The following is a 24,587-nucleotide window of genomic DNA, read 5'->3' on the forward strand; positions in this document are numbered from 1 at the left end:
TCAGGGGAACGTCCTGAGAAGGCCCTCAAAAAGACCACTCATGGGTCTTCTGGGCGCAGTCCTTCAAAATCTCCTCACTCTGTGGAAAAGGAGAAGAAAGGACATGCTTTTGGGGAAAGATCATGTTAAAAAGACTACTTCTGAGCCGTCAAAATCACTTCCTCTGGCCAAGGAACCCTTTAGGAAACAGTCTTTTATACCTCTGAGGTAAAGACTAAGGCAGCCTCTCCGTTGACGGCGGCATCGTCTACGACAGCATCGTCTACGACGGTGGTCGTCGACGATGGTCGTCGACGAGGGTGGTCGTCTACGAGGGCTGTCTACGTTGGCCGTCGACGACGGTGGTCGTCTACGATGGTGATTGTCGTCGACGATGGTGGTCGTCGACGATGGTGGTCGTCGACGATGGTGGTCGTCGACGGTGGGTTGACGACGGTGGTGGTCGTCGACGACGGTGGTGGTCGACGACGGTGGTGGTCGACGACGGTGGTGGTCATCGATGACGGTCATCTACGATGGTCGGTCGACGACGGTGACAACAACAGCGACGACGACGATGTTGAGGATGAGGTCACCATCAATGGTGACTATGTCGTCGACGACGGATAGCTCTCTATACCTGGTGTCGACGATTACAATCTCCTCAACGGGCTCGTCGAGGAAAATTCCAAGATTAGAAATCATCAGCAACTGTTTCAAGAGCAGGATTCATAGGAAGAAGAACCTTTTGGATATGCTAGTAGTCCCTCACAATTACATGTGAAGTATGAGGAGAAGGACTATGAGGAGTGATATGGGGAGTACCAATATCCTCAGCAACAGCAATATCGCCATGAGTGCCAGGAAGGGATGGTTGGAATGCCATGCTTCATGATGATAGATCTGCAGTTTATGCTGGCAGACTATGGAAAGAGGTTTCCGCCGGCACCAGCTGCTTAGGAAATCCCATCCCTACAACTCCAGTTAGAAACAGGGAGCCACAACAAGAAGTTAGGCTGGCAACTCCTCAAATAATACACCACCAGAATCCGGTCACCACAGATGATGATGACCAGGAAGAGGGAGAAATAACAGATCCCAACAAAAAATGGGATGATTACTTGAATCCATCTCCGGCATCTCCCTCACCAGGACTGGTGGATTCTCCGCAGATTCCATATTATAAGGGAAACAGCTGCGAGAGATTCTAGCTTCCTATGTCGACAATACGAACGGATTACTTCTTATACGATTTCATGTAGCCATTCAACACCATACAAAGTCTTTTTTCGTGTTTTAGCAAGTGGCGCAACAGGAATCTAAGAATCCCTCTGCACCTATATCAACACCTCCTAACAGGGAGGGGAGATGCTTGGACAACGCAAGACAGAGATTCTCATCCATGTCTGTTCTCTTAGGCAAAGCAGATAAGGCCCTTGCTATTCTGGGCAGGTAATACAGGCATATATGGTGCAATATGGCGCCTAACATGGACCTCTTCCCAGAGAGCATTAGACATGAGGCGAGCAACGGTGCTAACGAGTCAGAGGTGGTTAAGGTCGACTGCCTTAAGACCAGAAGTCCAAAATTAGGATCCTGAATCTCCCCTTCGATGGAGAATATTTATTGGGAAACAAGTGGATGAGGCATTTCAAGGAATCAAAGGAGATTCAGATACTACAAATACCCTGGCTACACTATGATACCGTCCGGTGCCTTTCCGAGGCGACTGGGAAAGAGGCCAGTCATCCTACAAAGGGAGTTATCAACAAGGGAAGATAACCCCTTTTATTCCTCATCATCACAACCATATTATCAACAATAGGAGGTACAACAAACAAGGAACTATACAAAGTCTGCTCCTAGAGAACGAGGAGGTCGTCAAGGGAAAAAACATTGGTAAAAGACAATGACAACCTCAGGGATCTGGCTGCATGTTGCTTTTCCTCTCCACGAGTTCCATGGGTGGGAGAGTTGCTTCCCATCTACATTATTGACAGAAAATAACACAGATGGGCCTTCAATATACTAAAATTCACACACTCTTTAGTTTTCTGTAATTCCCTCCTTCCAACACTGCAGACAAGTCAAGAGACTAAACATCTATCTCAGATGCGTTTGGAGATTCGGAAAATTCTCCGAAAGGGAGCAATAGAACCGGTGCCGATTGTCGAAAAACAAAAAGGTTTTTTACTCCTGTTTTTCTTCCCAGTTCGGAAGAATGCCCTGCAATAGCGCCCTATTCTAGGCCTGAGAGTTCTGAATACTTACCGTAAGAAGCAATTTTTCTAAATGCTGTCCCTAGACCTTCGGCTACTCTTAAACCCAGGGGATCATATTACCACTCGAGACTTACAGGATGCTTATTTTCACATCCCCTTCATCCTTCCTTTAGACTTATCTTCGATTGGCAGTAGCCGGAGGACCATTAATCTTTATATAGTGTCTGACTCCAGCGACATTTCTGGGGGCAATATTGGACACGGAATGCAACAAAGCGTTTCCCTCCGAGGAAAGACAACTGAGGATTGTGTCCCTCTTCCAAGAGTTGATAAAAAGAAAGTCTCTTTCAGTCCGCAGGTACAAATCCTTGCTGGGCACGATGTCCTCTTGTATTCCCCTGGTACCTTGCTACAGGCTAAGGATGAGACCATGGCAGGAACAGATCGATCTCCAATGGCATCAGGCGGAGGGATCCTTCGACGATACAATAAGGGTGACACCAGTGATGATACAGGCAGCAAAGTGGTGGACACAAAAAGCCAATGTGTCTCAAGGACTGACGTTTCTGGCAAGAGCGGCTCCGCTAGTGGTAACGACGGTTGCGTCGTTGGAAGGAGTGGGAGCTTTCATTCAGGACCTTCAAGTCAGTGGTCGTTGGAAGGCACAGGAGCAGCAGTTACACATAAATCTGCTGGAGCTCAGAGCGATCCGCTTGGCATTACTGGCTTTTCTGCCAAGGATAAGAGGTTCGCCGGTGTTGGTAAGATCAGACAACACTACGGTGATGCATTATGTGAACAAGCAAGGGGGAACGAGATCTCTCTCCCTGTCTCAGGAAGCCCAGGAGATATGGGAATGGGCTCTTCAGCAAGGAATATCATTGGCAGCAGAACACCTCCCGGGGGATCAAAACGTCAAGGTGGATACTCTCAGCAGGCTAACATTGTCCTGCCACGAATGGGAGCTAGACCAGGGGATCCTGGGCAGCGTCTTTTGAAGATGGGGAACACCGATAGTGGACCTCTTCGCTACAAGGGAAAACAGAAAATGCCAGTACTTCGCAAGCTGGCTTCCCCAGAAGGGATCTTGAGGGAATGTGTTTTCCATGGCATGGTCCGGCATCTTTGCCTATGGTTTTCCTCCAATTCCTTTTCTCCCCCGCGTACTGGTGAAGATCAAGAAAGAGCCGTGCAGGCTGATCCTAGTAGCCCCATGGTGGCCCAGACAACACTGGTTCACGGAACTGCTGCTGCTGCTGTCGGAGGACCGTCCAATTCGGTTGCGCCTCATTCCATCGCTTCTGACAATGTCCAAGGGGCAGATGCTCCATCCGGACCCGAAATCCTTGCGATTAGCAGCCTTTCTCCTGAACACTGTGAGTTTAGCCATCTGAACATCTCACACGAATGTAGGGAGATCCTGTCCAAGGCCAGAGCGGAGAGTACCAACAAAACCTACAGGATGACATGGAAGAGGTTTTGTCTGTGGTGTAAGAGACATGATGTTCACCCTCTTACTGCTGCACCTCATCAAATTATACCTTACATTCTGCCGTTAGCAAAGTCACGATTAGCACACGCCTCCATCAAGGGGCATTTGGGTGCGTTATCCCGCTACAGGAGGTAATCGTCAGGCCCATCTTTATGGTCCTCAAGGATTATCAAACAATTTATAAAGGGGATATTCAGAGTCTTTCCTCCAGTGAAGCCTCCACCACCATTATGGAATCTGAATGTTGTACTTTCTCAATTGATGAAACCACCGTTTGAACCGATACATAGGGCAGACCTGAAGTTCTTGTCCTGGAAAGTGGCTCTTCTCATTGCATTGACTTCAGCGAGAAGAGTAGGTGAACTGCAAGCGCTCACGATTCAGGAGCCTTTCTTACAGTTTCAGGAGGATAGAATGATTCTCGGGACAAACCCGAAGTTCATTCCGAAGGTGCCAACTGATTTTCATTTGAACGAGCCTTTGGTGTTGAAACGTTTCTTTCCTCATCCATCGACAGCTGCAGAACGAGTATTGCACTCGCTGGACGTTTAGAGATGTATGAAATTTTACTTGAAAGAAACTAAGGCGTTTCACTAGTATTCTCAGTTATTCGTCGCCTTCAGCGCACCCAGGAAAGGTTTCCCACTGTCAAAGAGGGGAATTGCCAGATGGATTTCCAGTGAGATTGTCTACTGTCATCAAGCTGCTTGAAAGCCTATGAATGCACAAGTTCGTGCCCATTCCACGACGGCGGTGGCCACATCCACTGCACTGTTTGGAAGAGTGCCAATCCAGGATATTTGCAGAGCAGCAACCTGGGCATCTACGCACACCTTCACCAGGCACTACAGCTTGGAGGCAGCCGCAGAATCGGATGCGGCGGTGGGAGAGGCTGTACTGCGGAATATCATCCAGCAACGGTGAGCCTTTCTTGCATCCCTCCATCCATAATTTCTCTTGTTTACAAAGTCACATTTTATATAAGTAGGTATATATGTATATGAGATTATGCTTCATTTTCGCTATTCTGATTCAGGCATGTGAATCTATGAAAGTTCCATTACTGGAGTAAGAAAACAAGTTACTTACCTGTAACTTTAGTTCTCCAGTATTGGAATCTTTCATAGATTCACATGCACCCAACCTCCTCCCCTGAGAGGCTCACCTCGGATTTAGCACAAGAAGTGTGTTGTATGCACAAGTGCGCGAAAAATCTGAGGGGCAGAAGGTTCTCTCAGGAGTGTTCTAGAGGGTGAGGAGCTCTGATTGGTTCAGGGAAAAGTTTGGGCTTTTTTACATAACAAAGGCGATGGGTTGCAAAAGGGAAATGGGCCTAGGCCTCTTTATAGTTTGCTATACTACTAAGCACTGCTTTTTTATATACCGGAGACTCCCGTCTCGACGACGGGGAATGATTCAGGCATGTGAATCTATGAAAGATTCCAATACTGGAGAACTAAAGTTACAGGTAAGTAACTTGTTTTCTTCACCAACCAAGTACTCACCTGGAAACCGGTAATTTACTTACCTGCCATTGGATAACATTGACTCATTTTGACTCGAAAATTTTCTGGGTGAAGTTTTGAAATCTGAAAATATTCACATAAAATCAGCCAAAGTCCGAAGTACTCACCTGTGATCAGGGGAGAAGCCAGTGCTGTACCTTCCAGCCCAGTACTGAACCGCAAAAGTAATCCCTAGCGGGGTTACTAGTAATCTGTATTTTCTCCATAGGAAGCCGTTGTCTGCTTTTCTATGAAATGTCTTCCAAGTGTCTACTTTTGAAAACTTGAAATGTTGTTTAAAAATCACACGAAATACTGAAACGCATTTACCTACCTGTTTTGAGTTAAGACCCCAGTCCTGGCCCTAGGAGACCAGTGCTGGGCTACAAGTAACTCGGTCGTAATTTACCTGCAACCTGAATTTTCTCCCATTGAATAACATTGTCAGATTTCCTTTGAAAAGTTTCTAAGTGTAACTAAACGTTTTTGCTAACCTGGGTTCAACTTAGACCCCAAGACTGAATCTAAGATCTAGTCCTGGGACTACTAAAGTAATCTATATAGTGATCAACTGTACTGGAAAACCCATTGAGCTCAATGCTATAGTGTGTTTTAGGATTGTGTTGCTTACTGTCAATACTGTATTATTTGTGTGCACAAACTTTATTGCTCCTGTGCAAAGTAATTACATGAGAGAACTCCTAACAAGAAAATTATATTTTTATAACTGTTGGTTCTAAAAATAAAACACCTATATCTGTCGATATAAAAACAATTGGCCTGGAGTTCAGTCCTTGAGTGTGTGAAACCTTTTGCTGACTGTGTACAAAAATGCTTTACACTGTTCTCTGGTACTGCCTTACTGCTCGACCAAGCTACAACTTTGGAGAGTAAGGTCAGTTCTGACTTTAACCTCTGTTATACCTCTGGGATTGGTGAACTCTATACACACTGTACTTCAGTCTAGTCCAGTATATATAGAGCCACTTTCTCACAGCGTTCCTCTGGACTTTTAATGGCTCGTTCCAGGTAAGTTGAATTTCTTCACGGTTGTTACATTGAGGGATGATCGCCATCACTATCTTTATTTATTTTCCCTTTCTACTCTAGTGGACTTGAGGAGTCCATCCTTGAAGAGTGTCTGCAACATTTGGAAAAGCAACTGGAAAGCAGTCAGGCCCGGAAAGCGATGGAAGAGTTCTTCTCTGGCAGGTGAGGTTCTACAAATGGTTGCTAAAGTTATTTTTTAATTAACCTAATAAGTTTGACATTCGCTTCACCAGGAGAATAATAATGGCTTGGTGATATTGTACCTGGATTTATTCGAGTATGTGTGTGACGTTTTATGTTTAATAATTTTCACTATGAAAAAAGATTCCAAGATAATGGTGTACTTTCTTGTTACTGGGATTGTAGTATGTTGGTGATCACTAGTGCAATTTTCTGTTGTGCAGTTAAAGTGAAATCTGTCGCTTGGACATCATTACTTTCCTCATTAGGAATGACTGATAGCTGTGTCTTTTTCATGCATTTTCTGATAATTAAGTTTTACATTTCAAGTTCTTGAATTCAGCTCTTGGCATATCCAAAGATCTTGCAAAATAAGGGTAAATGGCACAAAAGAAATTGGTGGAAATAGTCAAATCAGTTTGAACACCGTTATTGCTCACTCGCTCCTACTGTTATGTTTATAAATATGTCTACCATTTATCTGCAGCTCAGTATTGTCCCCTCCCTGGCCCAAACTACAAGGCCATGTCCCCTTTGCATTGGAATATGAACCCCCCCCCCTACATGTATTTTTTCCTTGTCCCGCTTCATTGGTGAGAGACATAGTTACTTGAGTTCCACATGCTGCAAAAAGGCGCTAAATGTAACATGTCTGATGGATGCTCCCATAAACTTATTCTTCAACTCTTGAATATCCTCCAGATACTAGACTGGATTTAGGGAAGTTAGAACAGTTCTCCTGCCTTGATATCTAGCACCATGACTCTGATGCGGCTCTGGAATACTCCCTAGACATTTGGTAACAGAGCTGTATATTGCTCCACCATTTTGCACTGACATGAACTCCTTGTTTTTCCTTGCTCTTTGATGTTGATCCAGAATAGACCTCTTTAGATACTTTTTCTACAAAAAGATTTAATTGTGCAGTGTACTGGTGTTTTGCCTCCCTGTTGTTATGGTTTAAGTTGGGTTATTTCTGAATAAAGCATTCCAGAGCACCCATAGCATCCTAGTTGCTAGGAGCCCAAGCATGATTCCAAGTTGGAGTCATAAGTGGGGCCCTATGCATGGAGGTAAAGCTTTTCATGCCAGGGGCCTGTGACAAATGCTGGGCTTGTGATTGCTCGGTCGTTCTCCATCCATATCTTGCTCCGGCTTGCCTATGCCAGCCTAGTCTTTGAAGTTAGACACTTTCAAGGATAAGGGCTGGTCATTCTACTAGAAATTCCACAAGAGAAGTTGTTCTGCTGCTTGATGTTGATCTTGCTCTAGGGTGAGTTTTTCCAGTGAGTCGTCATTCCCTGACTCCAGCCTCGACCTAGTCCTCTCGGCCTGTATTGGTGGAAATGCAGTCAGTGCCAGACTCTGCTCTTTAGCCTCCTACTCCTGTTCTGAAGTTTCTGGCAACTGGTCCTGAACCTATTCCAATTACAGCATTCACCTGATGTGATTGGATGCCTGCCTTCTGCTCTGTTCTTGGTCTTTCTGGTACATCTTCAGGCCCTAAGAAGCCGTTGAGATTTTTGAAAGGGCCTCCGCTGGTGACTTGATCGTTGGAGCCTGATGGACCCATGCTGCCACCTTCTGATGGTATTCTGGCACTGGCAGCACCTCTTACAATGCTGATGCCCTGGCTGGTGTTTCTACCACTGGTGCCAGAAACGTCCTCTGCGCAGACTTTGTGACGCTCGAGACCGTACGCAAACAATACCGACGCAGGTAACGAAGGCCTTTTGGCCTTAAGATGAAAGTTTATCGGTTCCGACACGGAGACGTCGAAACCACATCCGAACCCAATGGCGGAAAAAAACAATCTGGGGATGGAGTCGATGCCCATGCGCACTGTAGTCCAGGGGAGGAGCCACCTATCTCGTGATACTTCGAAGACTCTTCCAGGACAACAATGTGCAATCATCCGGACCCAACACTAGGCGGCGATCTATGCATAAGATATGAATGTTAGCAGCCCTACATGCCAAGAACAGATGCATACTGGTAAGTAGCATATTCATTTTATTACAGTAGGTGGCAAACTTTCCAAATACAAAGAGCATTTTGTTCATGTCCAGATGTAAGGAGCAGCACATAGTGGAGGAAGCATCCCCCTACTGACCTTTTCTTCAGGTTAAGTACTTTTTTGATCGGAGGGGGGTCCTCTTTGGCTGAGATTATGACCACATCCAAATGCTGAACACAGTCTATCTTGGTGATGACAGCGATGAGGTAAGAGGTCATCTTTCTCCTATTGATATGGATGTTGCTGGGGCAGCTGTGCGCTTTACAAGTATACTACACATGTACAGAACTACTTTGCCCTGTAGAGGCCATTAGGTTGGGTACCTCTCCTGAGGTGTATTTTGAGTGCCATTGGGCCCTCCTGATAGAGGAGGCTGCTTAATTTACAGCTGGTAACCTTGTTGAAGTTGTAGAGTTACCCTTGCAAGTAGAGGAGAACAAAGCTAACCTCCTCATGGAAATCCTGCTCCCACCTTCTCCATAGTGGAGCCCATGTCTTCACAGTTTTGATGGACCCCTATCTTGTTCTCACGGAGCAAACCAGCTTCTCTGTTATGGGATTCTTTTGGCTATCCATAAAAGGTGGAATCTCTCTGCAGACATGGGATGCCCAGAACACCATTGAAAAAAAATATTCTTACAATGTAAACATGTCTGAGGGGCAATATTGTCTGCATATTGTATTGTTTTTTTGGGTTTTGGAAAGTACAATTAGTTAGTCAAGTTGACAGTCCAGTCGGTTTGGCTGAAAGCACCAATATATTAGACCTTTTTTAAAATATAGAAAAAATGTAGCCTCCAATAGGCCCAGAACACATTATGCAAAATAGACACTCAACCTTTAAAGATCTCCAGAGGCAGCCCTTTTTCACATTGCGCAGTGCAGGTTAACAGAGGCAGTTTTTTTTATCTAGCTCATCAGAGAAGGATCCTCAATTACTGTTTATAAATATGCTTTCAGCTACTTCTTTTTGTTTTAATTCCTGCAAACTTTTTGCAGTAAGTTTTATGTTTTTATTGTATTCTTCTCTTAGTTTTTATTTTCACCATTCCACTTTAATCACCATGCCAGATCTTTTGATAGAAGCTCTTTGAGTGGAGTCAAGAACTCCTGAAAGAATGACCATGACATTTGTATCCGCTGTGTCAAATTTTCAGTCCATCACAATTGCAATTGAGAATGCAATACAAGTGCCTTCGGGAGGGAGTTTGCCGCTGGCAATCCACTGGGCAAGGGTGGTTTCTTCCTCCTATTTAGCCCCTGGTGTGACAAGGTTTGTTTCCACTTCTGGACCTTAGTCTGCTCCTTGAGTAACTGCCACGCTTGGCCGATGTTGAGGAACTCGACTTCAGTATTAATGTAGTCTATGATTTATGGAGTTTCTGTATCCAAATGTTTGGGGTTCTAATTTAGTGAGATCAGTCTTCAAGTCGAGCCACTAGTGCTATCCAACATCTAGTGAGAAGTTAAGAACTTGGTGTTGCACCATAGATGTTTTATCATTGCTAAAAGTTAAGCTCAGGCAGGTACCACAAATCCAGGCCTCACACCCCTCGGAGAAGGGCAATGATATATCAGACAGTGTTTTCTCAAAATCCTAGACCAGCTGCCTCCTAGAATATCTGCTATGGGTGATCTGATCTTATTTCATGTAGTTATGAACAGGGCATCTCAATATAAATATGGAAGCGTTGGGCCCGGCTTATGGGACATCTGTTATCTTTGTTACTAAACTCAAGATATGCACCGTGATGCATCTATAAAATTGCTGTTTGCCCTCAAAATAAAAAATGCAGACCATCAGAACCGGATCCTCTCTTAAGAGAAACTATGCCACTTGATTGTGTCTGCCTCTAGAAAACATTGTTTCTTGCCTGTTTCCTCAGCACTGCTTGAAAAACAGAGCAAACAAATGAATTATGTTGGGGGGGGGGGGCTGTGGGGAAAGTGTGTTTAATTTTAATAAAGCCTCCAGGGTTGCAAGCTGTACTTCACTGTTAGGCCGGTACTATAGAGAGATATATAGTGCTCTGGTCCAGTTTGTTGGTCTGGTTTCGGAAATGGAATAGGTGAGACTTGGAGATATGCTACAAGAAGCTATGAAAAGTCTGCTTATATGGCAGCACATGACATATGTCATTATCTTTCTTTGGGATGCAACTCTTGGTTGAGGGTCACATCCTAGGGTGAAACAAAACATTATAGGCATTGCCTTATGTTCTGCTTTCTCATCCTGACGAAGAATTCTAATCCATAAGAAAAGAAATATTGAAGCCGTAGGCTTGGAGAAAAAGATTTTTTTTTAAATTACAGTTTAAAGCATATTTTAGAGGCCAGCAGTGATCACATATTTCCTTTTGAAAAAGGCATGAAAAGTTAAAGCATTTCAAACCGCAACTACAAAAATTGTTTTTTTTTCTGAGGCAGAATCCACTGAAAAACAGCTATCCACAACCTGCTGCAGCAGCCGGAAAGGTTGCTCCAGCGAAACAATAACTCTCTTGCTCTGCCACGACCATTCTGCTCCTTAGTGAGGTAGAATATTTCCACCAGAAGGTGACAAAACCAGATGTGTGCTAAACATTGTCAATTGTGGTTATAAAATCAGAATGTTATTTTCTTCTATTCCACCTAAGGTGTTGAAACTGCAACACTTGAAGCAACTGACTTTGTAGGTCAGGTCGTTCTTGCTATAGGAAATGTTCCAAAGTTTCAGAAGAATAAGGACACTTACTCATGTTATTTCTTGGTTCCGAAAGAAGAAAGTCAGACTCTTGAGTTTTGCTCCAAATTGTTTGTAAAATATGAAAACAAACAGGTCAAAAGGGAGGAATGCGGCACTCTGGTTCTTCAGCAGATATTTTCCTCTCTTCACTTTAACATGCCCATATGCAAGAGACATACAAGGTTTCTCTGTTTTTGACTGGAACACGCTATCAATTTCATGTCTTCCCTTTCTGTCTGAAGTCCGTCCCATTGATATTTTCCAAATGTATGGTGGTTGCTCTTTGGATGAGGTGAATATTTTTCAAATCATATGTGGACTACTGCTGATAAAGGCCACTTTGGCATCAAAACATCATCAAGACATGAAGGCTATCCTGGCTCTTAATTGCGACCAGGATCTTCAGGTCAACTTATCTAAATCGATTCTACACCCAAATGAAACAAAACTAAGGTACCAAAATACACTCTACAACCAAAAGTGTCTCCTTGTGCGGAAAGACTGTCATCTTTAATGTTTGAAGATTGTTTCTCTGGAAGTAGCTGTGAGAAGTTGGCCTGATATATAATGTTCACTATTCTAGTGAGCACTTTGTATCAGTCCAAACAACCCTTATTGATGATTGGTTGTAAGTCAACCTTATAGACCAGCTCTCCTAGTAGCATGGATACGAGCAGTCTAAGGCTAAGACTCTAGAGGGCGTGTTAAGCCAGATGTTTTACCATCACATTACCCCTTGAACACCAAGTGAAAGGACACCACACAAGTTGTTATGAAAATAAACAGATATTTATTTATAACAAGACTACCCTGAACTCTTTATGAGTCAGGGAGCTAAGCACACAACATAACTCTTAAGAAAATACTTTAAGTCGCACAATTTACACAAATGCCCTAGGGGCACGAAAAACCATATACACCGTAAGTGGAATGCGAACTTGCTAGCAGGTAAGTAATACTTTTCTAGACTCAGGAATCGCTAGGCCTACAATTCTAAACACTGGGATTAGATGCAGGAGGCCTGTGGACGTCGTGTGCAGAGTGGGAACTCTCACGCGTAAGGCGGGAAAAAGTCTATGGAGGCTAGCAGTTGCAAAGTTACTGTTCTCGGGCGAACCCGACTATGTGGGTCGAAAACAAGAGTGGATCCGAACACTTAGGGTGTTGGACTATGCTGAAGCACCGGAGTACTTGGTTTACCTAGCCCAGGGGCTGCGGCTGCATAGGGTTGAAGTTGCGTCGGAAACCCACGTTGAAGAACCAGGAGCCTGAAGAAAGAGTTGCTGGCAGGCGGCCAGTGAAGAGAGTTCGTGGAGATCCAAGCCTGGATCAGGGAAGAAGAAACCTGTAAGCAGAGGGGACCAAGTTCTGAATCACTAGCCAGTGATTTGAGTGGGCACCAGGATGGCACCGGACGAAGTCACCTCAGCCAGGTGAGTGGGCGCTGCTGGGCTCTGCAGTCTCTCGGACCAGGAGGCGTTGTCGGCGACCAGGATGGAGGTGCGAGCTGTCCCACGAAGGTTCTTGCTGTCGACGTCGCTGGACCCAGGATTGGGCAACAAGTCTTGGCAAATGCAAGGCCCACGCGGTGGACCTAAAATGGCGTCTTGAGTGGACCAGGAGGGTCCAGGGTGCTCCTCTTTTGGAGGGGAGCAAGGGCTAGTCTGGAGCAACCAGACCAGCAGTGTTTGTCGTCGTGGAGCGTCGTGAGAGGGCCACTAGCCAACGGGCAAGCGACCTGGACAACGCGGTTGGCAGAAAAGAGCAGAAGGGCCCCACGCAGATCTCGGGGATGCAGGGGGGCTGAACTTCGGTGCTGGAGCTGCTCAGGGTCGGGGCTTCTCTTACCCCAAAGCACTCAGTCGAGGGTCACTCGGTGGTCGTGCTGGACAAGCGTCGTGCAGTTCAGAAGATGGCCGGTCCCTCGAGGTCTCGTCGCACCCACGGATCACAGCTGGGCTGATGATGTAGGTTGAGGTCAGAGGTGCCAGGGAAGCCGGTTCTCGTCGTGCTGGAGCAGTCTTGATCCGAAGGAGAGACTGGCAACAAACCGCGATGCTTGGTTGGTGCCTGCTGCTGCAGGGTGACTACTCCTTAGTCACAAGGGAGAATCTTGGGAAGAAGTCTTGAGTTCCTTTCGTGGAAAGTAGTTTCAGGATTCAAAGATGATCTGATTTGGAAGGGGGCCAGTTCCTACCTTTATCCTGCAAAAAGGGGCTGGCACGCGACTAAGTCCTGCCCTATGGGTGGGACTAGGAGGGGGGTGGTTACACCCCTCTCCTTTGGCGGGCTTTCCCCAGGCCAGGGGCTGGAGTGCCCCTGGAACTGGTTTCAGCCGGCCTATGCACAGTGAGCACCGGGGTGCCACTTGCAGTCACCTTCCTCTAAAGCCCTGCCTACATAGGATACACAAAATCCTGTCTGGGACGGTGCTGGCACCGCCCCTGACAGGAAACCCTTTGTCCTTTCCTCCTGCTCTGGGAGGACTCCCAGCAGCAGGAGGGCAGACTTGTGTCTCGGTGGCAGCATCCATTTTGTGGAGCTAAGGCTATGTCTGACTTTAACCGGGGTTACAGGTTACATACATGTCGTGTCCCTCTAGAAGGGTGGAATGCTAACCCCGTCGCCAGAATTGGCGAGGGGTTAGTATTCCAATTCGTATGACACCTTACTCGACATGTTTTGATAAAGCGATACCAGAGTTGGCATATAACCGCGAGGATTATAATGCACTTAAGAGTATATGGTATGCGATATCATGGAAACGGCTAAGGGATGGATCCCGAAAGCCGCAGACAGGCTCAGCTCATGCCAGAGCACTATCTCACACGATTCCAAGCACTCTGCCTTCAGGATTGTCAAGGCCTGCCATAGGAGTGACTGATAGGAGATCTGTGTGCCCATTTTTAGGGTTAGATATAGGAATACTATATCTAAAGCAAAGGGTGATTACACCACCTTGCCCCAGCTGTCGTGCAGCCAGTTGTGTCAGATTTGGATGGCCAGCCAGGGGTGGCATAATACATGCTGCAGCCCCTGGTAGGCCCTGGGTACACCTATGCCCTGGGTACCTAAGGTACACTGTACAGGGACTGATAAGGTGACTCAGTATCCAATTTAGATATGTACCTAAGGTACATGGAATCCATTTTACAGAGAGAGCAGTAGGCCTGGGGTCCTGAATAGCAGGGCCCCAGGTCAACTAAGTCAGAAAACCAGCAAAACACCAGGCAAAAAGTTGGGGGCAACCATAGTCGGGGATCTACCTTCCTACAGTAGCAACCGCGCTGTTTGTCAGAAATGTATCCTTCCTGGGCAGCATGCCCTCATGTTTTTTGTTTGATGGCTCTGGGTAGTGGGTATTTTTGGACAACTAATAAACATACCTGCCAACTTACAAAATAACTTCACTGTGTAAGGGGGCAGGGCCTTGGAGGGGCAGGGCCTAGTGCAGAGAACTTTCTAGAAGGCACTCTGCCCCTCATCAAGACTCCCTCCTCCTCCCAAAATGCAAAATAAGTCATTGCAGCTATCGCTGATGTCCTGGAGTATTTTATAACATTTTAATGGACATTGGCTGCTCACAGCCTCTGAAAACAAGCTGGAAATTCACTGTTTACAGTACTTTTCATCTTTTTCCCTGCGACCATTTGATTTCGGCTTCTTACTGTGCGATCGTGTGAATGGAGCAGAAATCGTGAGACACACAGTGAAACTGTGTGAGTTGGCAGGTATGGACAAACACTCTAGGTCGCATGCTTTGCCATCTAGTGTTGGGCTTAGACGTAACAAATGTTTCTGATGGCGACTTCTAACTGCAAATTCCTCACCTCAGAATATGCCCCAACATTAGACTGGATCTGGAAAATCTTAAGCAGTACCTCTGCATTCTGGTAGGTGGCCTCGGATGACTACTTGTCTACGTCGCACATGTTAGAAGTGACATGCGAGTTGCCTATATAGGCCATCCTTTCTTTCCGTGCCAAAAGTGTGGATCTGGAGAGCTACTGTTCACGTAATGTTAGTCATCAAACCCGGGGAAGTCAAAAAAAGCACAAAAGAAGTGCTCTTTGGCTACCCCCAGCAAAATATGGGTGGCAGGATTCGTCATCACCTCCCCCACTGGCGCGCACCTTTACATCAGACAGGTGGGTTCTGGAAATGGTTCGAAGGGGCAACCCCCTCCCCTGCGAGTCTACCCCCCCATCCAATGAACCGCAGTACCACCGCATGTCGGGGGATCATTTGGCACTTCTCCAGCAGGAAGTTACAGCCCTCTTGGCCAAGGGGGCCATCAAGCGCGCTCCGATGCCAGAACTACTACTTGCTTCCGAAAAAGGACAAGGGTCTACGTTCCATCTTAGACCTTCAGAACGTAAATTGCTTCCTCCCGAAGGAGAAGTTCAAGATCCTCACTCTGGCTCAGGTCTTGTCTGCTCTCGCCCCACAAGACTGGATGGTGGCACTGGACCTACAGGACGCTTATTTTCATATTTCCGTCCTGCCGGCCCATCAGCGTTACTTGCGATTCACGGTGGGCCAGGAGCATTTTCAATTCACCGTGCTCCCCTTTTGCCTTACCAGCGCCCCTCGGGTGTTCACAAAAGTGATGGCGGTGGTAGCAGCTCATCTGCGCAGATCAGGGGTTTCAGTCTTCCCCTATCTCGACGACTGGTTGTTCAAGGCAGGCTCGCCCCAGACAGTCTGCTCCCACCTCCAGACTGCGGCCGACCTCCTGCATTTGCTGGGGTTCTACATCAAAGTGCCGAAGTCGCACCTGATTCCCTCCCAGAAGCTCCTCTTTATAAGAGCAGTTCTAGACACGGCGCAGTTTCGGGTTTATCCTCCCGAACAGCGAGTCCAGGACATTCAGGCTATGATTCTGATCTTTCAGCCCTTGTCCTGGGTTTCCGTCGGGACGACCTTGAGGCTGCTGGGACTCTTGGCATCCTGCTGACCAACCATGCCAGGTGGCATATGCGGGCTCTACAGTGGGACCTGGAGTTCCAGTGGGCACAACACCAGGGGAACCTGTCAGAATACGTCCAGATCTCGGAGGGCACTGCTCATCAATTGCAGTGGTGGCTCACGATTCAACATTGGGTCAGCGGCAGATCCCTCTGCCTTCCCCAACCGGAGTACACAGTGGTGACGGATGCGTCCCTCCTAGCATGGGGTGGCCACATGGGAGAGGCGGAGATCAGAGGCCTCTGGTCTCCGGCGGAGTCCCGACTCCATATCAACCTTCTGGAGCTTCGGGCAATCCTTCTTGCACTGAAGGCATTCCTTCCCTCTGTCAGGGGGAAGGTGGTGCAGGTGTTGACGGACAACACCACTGCCATGTGGTATTGCAACAAACAGGGCGGGGTGGGGTTGTGGACCCTATGTCAGGATGCTCTGCGCCTATGGACATGGCTGGAACGTCACACCATTTCCTTGACTGTTCAACACCTGGCAGGTTCTTTGAACGCCAGGGCGGACAAACTCAGCCGCCGGTGTCTGATGGATCACAAATGGCGTCTTCACTCGGAGGTGGTGCAAGGTCTCTTTCAACAGTGGGGAGAGCCTTGGTTGGATCTATTCGCCACAGAAGAGAACGCGTAATGTCTGCAGTTCTGCACGTTGGAATTTCCTAGGCGGCACTCGCTCGGCAACGCCATTCATCGCAATTGGAGCTGCGGTCTGTGGTACGCCTTTCCGCCTATACCTCTTCTACCCATAGTGCTGAAGAAAATCCGGCACGACCGGGCCCAAGTCACCCTTGTGGCTCCGGACTGGGCTCGAAGAGTTTGCTATCCCGAGCTACTCAGTATGAGCCTGGATCCCCCGATCCGATTGCCTCTGCGAGAGGATCTTCTGTCGCAACAGCAGGGGACGGTTCCCCACCCGAACCTGTCCAGCCTCCACCAACATGCGTGGAGATTGAGCGGCAACAGTTGATTGCATTTGACTTGCCTCCCGAAGTCTGTGATGTCATTCTTGCAGCCAGGCGTCCCCCCAGTAAATCGGTATACGCCTTCAGGTGGAACAAATTAGTAGCATGGTGCACAGCCAAGGCTGTGGATCCCCTTTCTGTCTCTTTCTGAGGTCCTTTTGTTCCTTCTTTCTCTGGCCTGGCAGGGCTCTGCTCTGGGCACTATCAAGGACTATCTTTTGGCCATTTCAGCCTTTCTGAGACTTCCAGATCAGCCTTCTCTTTTCTAGTCCCCTGTTGTACAGAGATTCTTAAAAGGCATTACGCATATGTTCCCTCCTGTTCCTTTCATAATGCCTCAATGGGACTTGAATCTTGTTGTAATTTCTCATGTGCGCTCCCTTTGACCCGCTTCACAATTGTCCTTTACGTCTTCTGACTTTGAAAACTGCCTTCCTGGTAGCTATCACCTCTGCCAGGAGAGTGAGTGAGCTACAGGCTCTTTCTTGTAAGCCTCCTTTTCTGTCGGTTCATCCGGACAAGGTTGTGCTTCGCACTTGTCCTTCCTTCTTGCCAAAGGTTGTCAATGCCTTCCACATCGGGCAGACTATCACCTTGCCCACTTTCTTTCTGCCTCCGCACCCTTCTTGAGGAAGAGAGGCTCCACCATCTGGACCCAAAACGTGTGCTCTCCTTTTACCTGAATCGCACACCAGCATTTCGGGTGGATGACCAGCTCTTTGTTGGCTACGCAGGTGCTAAGAAAGGCTAGGCTGTTCACTAGAGGACTATCGCCCGCTGGGTCGTCTTGTGTATCAAGACCTGTTATTCTATGGCTAAAAAGGAACCTCCGGTTGGGCTGCGTGCCCATTCTACCAGGGCGACAGCAGCTACTACTGCATTGGGACGTGGTGACCCCTGCAAGACATCGGTCAAGCTGCCACGTGGGCTTTGTTGCACACTTTTACAAAGCATTATTGCCTTGACAGTCAAGTCCGGAGAGACGGCTTCTTTGGCCGTTCTGGTCTCTGGGACTTTCTGGTGTGATCTTGGTTCGCAGACCCACCACCGGGGTTGGTATTTCTTGGGTATGTATGCTAAGGTAAGAAATCTATCGCTAACGTGTCTCTTTCAGATACACAAGTTACTTACTTGTGTAACGATATATCTGTAAGACACACTAGTTAGTGATAGATTCCTTACCGCCCCAACCATCATCCCCGTTCTGTGACCTGACTTCTAGGGTTAAGGTTATCCTTTCGGCCCCTAGTTTCTGTGCATCAGTAGTCAGTTTCTTGCATGCTCTGCGTTCCTGTCGCTGGAAGTTGGGTACAGAAGTGACGTCAGCGCGCGTGGGCGTATCTAAGTAGCCCCAGTGACGTCATCTCGGCGAATGCGACGCACGCGGAGCCGTACGACTACGCCTATCGCCATGCAGGCGTACTTCTGACTAAAGCTTTCCGGATCCAGTCTGACGCCTGGAGATATTCTAAAGTAAGTAATCCATCACTAACTAATGTCTCTTCCAGATATATCGTTACATAAGTAAGTGACTTGTGCATTAGGGTCACCTGCACAAGTGCAGCAGCATTCAGCAATGCCTAGCCTAAACTTCACAACTTGGAGATCAACTTAAATGACACCAGGTCTCTCATTCAAGCTCAACAGAATTGTTTCAAATTGTTTTTTATTGATTTTTAGTTTCTTAAGAAAGAAACAATACAAAACACAACTGTTATCGCACATTGTCATAAACAGTCATTTTCAGCAACCTCACAGTCCCTTGAAGTGCATATGTGCTTAATATACAGTGTGTTATAGTGTGTCTGCAATATGACATCAGTACATCTCCCATGCCCAATATGTGATATCCATCATTACCACCATTTTTAGGGTAACCTGTCTCCCCTAGGGAAGTGTTTTAGAAATGGCTATTCTGTTCCCAAAGCTCAACAGAATTAACCCTTTCTAGGATCTGGCTAAACACAGTCCTGGCAATGCCTACCCAAACTAAAAGTTGGCATTGCTACTACCTCTTATTGAGCCTAGTCGTTTCATGGCCAGGACCAACATGTCCCTCCTTGCCTTGTGCATCACCAGTGTTCCCCATGTCTGGCTCCATATGTGCCCCTTACAAGCGTGTCTTCCGACACGAAGGTCACACTATGACAGACAGTGGAAAGATATATTTTTGGCAAAGGCCATCATTCACCGTTCTCTATCAGTGGAATGGCATCAACCTGTTGCAGTTCAGGCCTTTCTCAGACCAGATTCCACATGTGACAATTACCAAGTATACTTCCTTTACAGGCTGGAGTGTGCATCTCAATACCATCACCATGCAGGGGTGTGTAGGCACCAGAACATAAGGGCTAGCACATAATTTATCTAGAACTGTTAGCATACGTTTAACACTCAAAGCTTTCAAGTGCATTCTAGGTAAGGTAGTCAGCATGACTGTCACATGACAGTCATGTACTACTTAAAGAAACAGGAAACACTTTGCCCAGCTGCCAGGGCAGGGTATTTGGCATTGAGTAATCAACCACAACATACAACTCCTAGCAGAGCACCTTCTGTGTTGACCTGCTCGGCAGGGCTCATTAACAAGTCCAAAAGTGGTAACTCCATCTGGAAGTCCTACACATGTACTTCCTGTGTTGGGGCACCCCCCCAAAATAGATTTCTTCACCCCGTCTGTAAATGCAAGATGCCCAAGCTTTGGCTCGAACTACTCACACCCATTGCCCATGGGCAATATCTTTGAACTGGTCCAGGATGTTTGCCTACAGCTTTTCTCCTCTACCCATTCCTGCCATACGTAGTGAGGAAAATGAGACAAAACGTCCTTGATGCTCATCCCCATGTCTCCCACTTGGGCCAGGCAGCACTAGTACTCCATGCTCCTGTAAATGTCCATCAGTCCCTATGAAAAGCAGCTGCTCAGGCCAGACCTTCTCATATGGAGACCAGGCCAAATCAGACACCATAATCCCAGATAACTTAACCTAGTTTTCTAGCACCAGAAGTCCTAGAGTTTGACTATCTAAATCTTTCTCAGGGATGCATGACTATTCTGCGGGAAGCATGTAGACCCACTAAAAGCGCCTCTGATGTGGCAAGAGGAAAACGTTTGTCCACAACTTGCAAGTTACTGTTTACAGAGGGCACTTATTTTCAGACAATGCAGAGCATGTGTATCAAAAGCCACACATGCTACGAGGGGAAAATGTTACCTTTTAAAGATCTGTTCGTAGCTTTTCATGCTGTATATTAATTTGCACCCACCCTCCTTCCCGGATTCATGTGATGATTGTAGATCTCTTCAGTTATTATTCAGTTTATACTGCACAATATATAAGGTGCACCAAACTAAGCTCTGTTGACACTCCATACATCATCTCACACACTATGCAAAAAACAATTTAACATGGGGTGAGGGCCCATGCACATTGTTGACTTGGGCAAGAGTCGCAGCACATCTTGTGACACACGACTTCTTAGAAGAAAAGAACTGCAACATCAGAGCCCAAAACTAGATGACAGGAGTATGCACAGTGTGTGAATCTGCAGCACTGCATGCTACAAACATGCTTACAGGGTAAGTAACACCTTTGTTTTCCGATATTTTGATTTGAATGAGAATTCTGCAATTAAATGTTAATTGCTTATTTTTTTGCAGTGGTGAACTGGTCCAGATCATGATGTCAACAGCCAATGTCAATCTTTCAGCAAAATTCTGCAATCGTGTCCTTAAATTCTTCACTAAACTCTTTCAACTGAGTAAGTTTTGAATTTACACTGCTATAGTGTTGTTTATCGCAGGGGCACATAGCCCTATTGGGTGTGACTAAGTTGAATAACTAGCTTACATCTCTGTGTACATAAGGCTTCATTTACAAGTCTTTATGTGCTTTTTAGTTTGATATTGGATGTAGTGTATATTGTGCATATTACATTGATGCTGTTCAAGACCAGTCTGATATTGTGAGTGACTCAATCTGTCAAACTACCTTTAAGGGTGGTTTTGGTTCTCTTCCATGTAGTGAGCCTTTCTCTCACACCATAGTTGGGTAAATTACTAAACAATCTCCACCTCTGCCTCCATCTAGTTAAACTGTTACTGAACAAGCCACCCTTAATTTACAAGGGAACTATTTTTGTTCCACTGAGCAGCTTTTTCACAAACTGACTTACCACTTCATGGCAGGAAATTTAGTCTATTCTCTTTTAAAAATAACACAGGGCTTAAAATCCAAACAGTTTCGAAAGACCATTCTGCACTGAGATCATTATTTTTTTAATCAATTGTGCAGCAGGCGTTGCCAAAGAATTGAAAGTGAAACAGGGTCACGTTTCCCAATTTTAATCGTAATATATGTGACTCTTGTAGGAAGTTGGCTCTGTATGCTCTTTACCAAAATGAGGTATAGTGAGTCCAGTCGAACCCCAAAGGTAGGCAGAGGTAAAAGTAGATAGCACCTTACTCTCTATTTGTATTAGTATGACCGAGCAGTAAGGCTTTATCAGAGGGTAGTGATAAGCATATGTTGTACACACTCAGGCAAGAAATGATGTCACACACTCAAAGACTGAACTCGGACCAATTTATTTGTATAACAAATATTATTTAGTTATTTTATTTCTAGAACGAAGCCAAGCCTGGTGCAGGTAAGTGAAATAATACTTTGCAAACTCCTATCCAAGGGTTTGCAGTTGAATGCAGGTTCAAATTCAGTTAATTACAGGTAAGTCAACAGTTCAAAATTACTTTTTAGTTACTTTACAGATACTGTGCACGTTACTTATTGGATTACTTTTTAAGTTACTTTTGCTAATCAGTATGATATGCCTAGATATCACACTGAAACATTTCCTAGACAAAAGGTAAGTAATTCGGTTTGGTACACATATGCAGTTTTTTCAATGTTTCATACAAACCAACTCAATTTTCAAGGAAAAGCAGTCAATTCAATCCTGTGGGAGGAAATGAAGTTAACTGTTTGCATATAAGTACTTGTTTGTGGGAGTTGGTATTCTGGGGTTAGAACCAGGGTTCCGCCAGGGTCGAGGGTGCTCTCTCGAAACACCCTCAGTGGCACTAGGGCAGCCGGATGCAGAGTGCTGAGGCCCAGTGTTATTTAGTTGGGGATAGGGGACGTCTGGTTGGTGGCTGCTCACGAGCAGGCCACAAGGTTGTGTGAGCAAAGCTCATGTACTTAAGCTCAGGGCAAAGGGTAATCCAGATTAGGACACAAGATGTATCCACAGCGACACAGGGACGGCCGGTTTCAGGGTGCTCTTTTGGTGTCGTTGCCCTGTTGTTTTCAATAGGAGATGCCGGTTTTGGATTTTGGCTGCAGGCTCAGTCCTGGAAGACTTCCGGGAGGAACCAACAGCTGGGCAGGTAAGTTGGAGGGCTTGGAGATGTAGGTGCACATCGGGTTATCTTCCCCAGGGCGCAGGGTGGCTGGATGCAGCAGGGTCTTTTGAGTTCAGATTTCACCTTACCGGCCACTTTCGGTTGGGGCGGGGGGGGGGGAATCTCTGTACAGAGGCTGCAGGTGACTTTAGAGAGCCCTGAAGGGGTCATCCCACGGTGGACTTGGACTCTGGTGTGCTCTGGGACAGGTGGGCCCCTCTGATTGGTGCCGAAGGCGTCGGGTGTAGTGGTGGTTCCAGGTGTCCGTTTTCTTTTGAACAAAGCTGCTGTTCATAGGAGATCTGGTCTTTGTTAAAGTCAGTCAGTTCCCCCAGGGGTTCTGGAGGTCGCTGGCTGCAGGACAAGGCGACTTCTGGCGCAGAATCTCAGGATTCGCTTGGTGCGAAAGGGGCTCAGAGTAAAAATTTTAAGAATTTTAACAACTGTAAAACTGAATTGTGGGTAATTTTAATCTTTTTAGAATTTTATTGTGGCACGCTTTTATTTTATTTTTTATACCTGTTACCAGAGCTGCGTTATAGCTCGGGGGCGGGGGGGTTGAGTATTCTTACCTGCACTCGCACTTTGGCGGCCATATTGGGTCAACGGTCTAGTCGCTGGACCCTGCTTGGGCTATTGAAGAACCCAATGACGCGACCAAAGGCAAGCCCGTGTTCGTCCGGATGGGGCCAGGGGCCAGACACCCTACTCCTCCCAACACAGATAGATACATCTATAGTGTGGAGCAATCCAAATAGCTAAACTCAGTCTATAGACCGAACTGTGTAAGAAAGTGGGTCTGTATATACTGGACCAAAGAAAGGTACAGTGTGCACAGAGTCCATAGTCCCCAGAGTTATGGCAGAGGCTAAAGTTAGATATAACCTTACTCTCTAAAGTGGTAGCTTGGTCGAGCAGTAAGGCAGTATCAGAGGATAGTGGAAAGCATTTTTCTGATAGATACAGCTGCCAGTGGATTCCTCACCTTGTGAATAGCCCCTGCGCAGCAGCCAATCGGAAACTTTTGTAGCTCTCCACGCCGGCGAGGTCATGGACGATGTCACAGAGGGTACGACTCCGCTCGCGACCCCGCTGACGTCACTGGATCCATATTAGGGCCTCGTCGGCGTGATGACACCAACGGTTTTTTGGGACTCTCCGTAGTTACTTTGTAATTCCTAGTATTCTCGTCTGTTCTTCTTGTTTCCTTTCTAAAATGTCAACAAGAAAGTCCGGATTCAAGCCCTGTAGAGAGTGCGGGAAGCAAATGTCTATTACTGACCCACATCAGGACTGTGTTTGGTGCTTATCTTCCGATCACGACGTCGAGGAATGTGCGTGCTGTAGGAAGATGAACCCGAAGGCATTGAAAGAAAGGGAGGCGAAGTTGTTTATGGCCAAGATGAAGAAAAAAGAAAAGAAGGCGAGTAAAAGAAAATCAAGGTCGAGGTCTCGATCCGAATCCAGGTCGGGTTCGAAGTCTGCTTCTTGGCATTCGAAGTCGAAGAGGCATAAGAAGAAGAAGCATTCTTCGAGGCGCCACTCTGATAAAGAATCAGCGCCGAAGTCATCTTCTCCTCGGCGTCACAGAGATGACGTCGCTCCTTTGCCTTCGAATCCGGCTTCACCAGTGAAGGTTGTAACTTCTGAAGTCGAAGTCTCTCGATCTCCGACGCCGGCTCCCTCAGATTCGGTTCACTCTCCGAATCTTGATGAGGTTGAGCATGAGGATCAGGAGCAGCCTGAGGAGGTTCCTTTATCGGCGCCGGCTGGCCCGACTCCAGGAGCACCGGCTTCAGGGACGCAGATGTGTAATTATCCTCCATTCCCGGCTCCAGGTCAGGACCCATCACATTACCTTAACGCAATGTATGGCGTCTTTGCGAGGGCTATGTACCCATCCGGTGCACCTGCGGGTCCCATGGGTCCTTTTGCATTTAATTTGGGTGTTCCCCAAACTTATGCCCAGGCTCCGTTTATGCCCTTTATGCCAGCGACACCGTCCTGGAACTTTCCGGCGCTGAGAGCCCCGACGCTGTATGGAGATTCTCCGGCGCCGTCTGGTCGTCCTCGTTTGGAGT

General features: G+C 46.7%; 1 protein-coding gene across 11 annotated transcripts in view; it reads left to right on the plus strand.

Moving 5' to 3' along the window:
• Positions 1-24,587, plus strand: part of UBR4 (ubiquitin protein ligase E3 component n-recognin 4) — a 2,329,353-nt gene that overhangs the window by 827,207 nt on the left and 1,477,559 nt on the right. For all 11 annotated transcript variants that reach the window (XM_078642504.1, XM_078642505.1, XM_078642507.1 and 8 more), the window contains exons 30-31: positions 6,309-6,410; positions 20,767-20,867. In XM_078642504.1, the coding sequence (XP_078498630.1) occupies positions 6,309-6,410; positions 20,767-20,867 (203 nt within the window). The remainder of the gene's footprint in view (positions 1-6,308; positions 6,411-20,766; positions 20,868-24,587) is intronic.

This window comes from Lissotriton helveticus, chromosome 5_1, assembly GCF_964261635.1.
Source record: "Lissotriton helveticus chromosome 5_1, aLisHel1.1, whole genome shotgun sequence".
Classification (NCBI taxonomy): Eukaryota; Metazoa; Chordata; class Amphibia; order Caudata; family Salamandridae; genus Lissotriton; species Lissotriton helveticus.